The following is a 2126-nucleotide window of genomic DNA, read 5'->3' as shown; positions in this document are numbered from 1 at the left end:
ACTGCAGTGGCTGACCGGCAGAAAACCCGCAGGGGAGCGCGGCGTTTTAAGGGCTGGGAGAGCCGGCGATGTTGCGCACGGAGCGGGGGCTCGAGTCGTGGAAAGTATTAAATCTGGGAAGGTGGCTGTGGAGTGAAAGAGCTGGTTCTAGGAGAATTGGCAGCGAAGCAGTTTGTAACGGGAGAATAAGATAGATGCATTTCAACTGCAGCTTAAATCGAATTAGCAGCAAGACAGAAAATTGGTTGGGTGACTTCTGAAGCCCCTCCTAGTCTGCTTCTCGGGGTAGCACCAACAGGTGTGCCCCTTAAAACTGCCCAATGATGGTAAATATTGGGAGTTATCCAGATTCAGTGAATGTGTGTGTTAACACGAGAGATTAGCTCAGTTTGCATCTTTTACCCCACTTTGATCAAATGCTGTGTTTAATTGTGGGGTTTGAGATGTTGTAATGCACACCCTGGATATCCAGTGGTCCTGCTTCTTCTAAAAAAGTTGGTGTATGTGAATGTGCAAAATACCCAGTAGTGTGGCTAAAATGAAGAGAGACTAGCATGTCTCATCAAGAGCACCGTGCTGCTTCGCACCCACTGGGGGGTCGCGCTTCCTGGAGACATGCTAACAGCATAAGCTGGTTTTGGGGCCTTGGCCCAGAGTTTGCCACAGCCCTTTGCTGTCCAGTCTGGGTAAATCAGCACTTACCTTTGTTGTGATCCATATATTTCGCTCCCCCCTTCCTACAGCGCCTGACCAAACACACCAAGTTTGTGCGAGACATGATCAGGGAAGTCTGTGGCTTTGCACCCTACGAGAGACGTGCTATGGAACTCCTGAAAGTCTCCAAAGATAAACGTGCTCTGAAGTTCATAAAGAAACGGGTAGGTCAATCCGATGTCTTGAGGATGGCAAAACCTCCGCTATAGTTAACTTTCTGTCTTCTGCCCTTCCCTAGGGATACTTTGCTTTTTAATTAATGCTCTTATTTTTTCAGTTGTTCAGGAAGTTATTGGTCTAATCTGAGGGAGTGGAGGGGAATGCTCCTTGGGTTGGGTGGGAGAGCGGGAGATGGACGTAAAGATACTTTGCCAAAAAGGCCCTGAGCTACAGTGATCCAGACTTGCCTGGTTATTTCTGTGTTATTTGCAAATCTGACGCAGGGAAGAGGAGAGCAGTACTGATGGAGACTGGATACCATTAAGCAGGCGACTTGAAGTGGGGTTCATTGAGGGCAGCTATGAGAGCTGAAAGCAGCTTCTACCTTGCCTCAGATAATTCTTGAGTGGAAGTACTACTGGGATGCAATGGCAAGTAGTTCCGGGCTGGCCAGTCAAGGTGGATGGCGTTCGAGTCCCATGTTTACCAGGACTTTACCATCCTGCCTGCTTTTTGAGTAAAATACCTTCAGGGAATGCCTGAAACAGCCAAGAAGTTTCCTCTGTTCTCTGCTGGGATGAATGCTGACTGCACTGCTCTCCCCCCTGCAGGTTGGCACTCACATTCGGGCCAAGCGAAAGCGGGAAGAACTCAGTAACGTCCTGGCAGCCATGAGGAAAGCTGCTGCAAAGAAGGATTGAGTTGTACAGTCTGTAACTCTATAATAAAGTCCTTTCTCACAAAAACAGTGCAGTGACTCTCGGTGGTACATCTGCTTCAGTCTGTAGGAACGGGGTGCTCCTGGGGATGCTGAGGGACTGTAACGACAAGGCCCTGAACTGCAGTAATCCAGAACTCGCATCGCTGTTTCATTGTACCTGCAGCTGGAGTTGCTGGTACTGGCCGGTGATGTATTCTAGAGGGGGAATCCTCCTCCTCCAGACCTTGCGGAGCTCACCTTTCTCAGGATGTGGAAGCCTCTGCAATAGCTAAGCCTGTGCAGGCTGTGATATCTTCCACCTCCCAGTCTGTCTCTAGACCTAGATGATGGTAGGAGGGAAGTCAGTGGACAAAAATCACTGTTGAAAATACTAACAACTTTGCACTCCTTCCCTGTGGCACTGCAACCTTGTGCAGCTTTTCCTGCTCATGCATTTCCCTGTGTACCCTCCATTTGTGCCCTACTTTCTGCGGTGTGTTACTGAATCATGAGAATTATGGTCAGTAAGAGCTCCCTGAATTTGCAGTGATTT

General features: G+C 48.8%; 1 protein-coding gene across 1 annotated transcript; it reads left to right on the top strand.

Annotated features, from left to right (window-relative positions):
* Positions 1–68: 68 nt before the first annotated feature.
* On the top strand, positions 69–1618 carry RPL36 (ribosomal protein L36). Its single transcript, XM_009323027.1, has 3 exons — positions 69–104; positions 744–878; positions 1485–1618. The coding sequence occupies exons 1-3, from the start codon at positions 69–71 to the stop codon at positions 1572–1574; spliced, it is 261 nt and encodes an 86-aa protein (XP_009321302.1). The 3' UTR covers positions 1575–1618.
* The last annotated feature ends 508 nt before the right edge of the window (positions 1619–2126 follow it).

Source organism: Pygoscelis adeliae, unplaced genomic scaffold (genome assembly GCF_000699105.1).
Source record: "Pygoscelis adeliae isolate BGI_AS28 unplaced genomic scaffold, ASM69910v1 Scaffold284, whole genome shotgun sequence".
Classification (NCBI taxonomy): Eukaryota; Metazoa; Chordata; class Aves; order Sphenisciformes; family Spheniscidae; genus Pygoscelis; species Pygoscelis adeliae.
The sequence above is the reverse complement of the archived record's forward strand: the minus strand, read 5'-3'. Positions and strand labels throughout refer to the sequence as shown.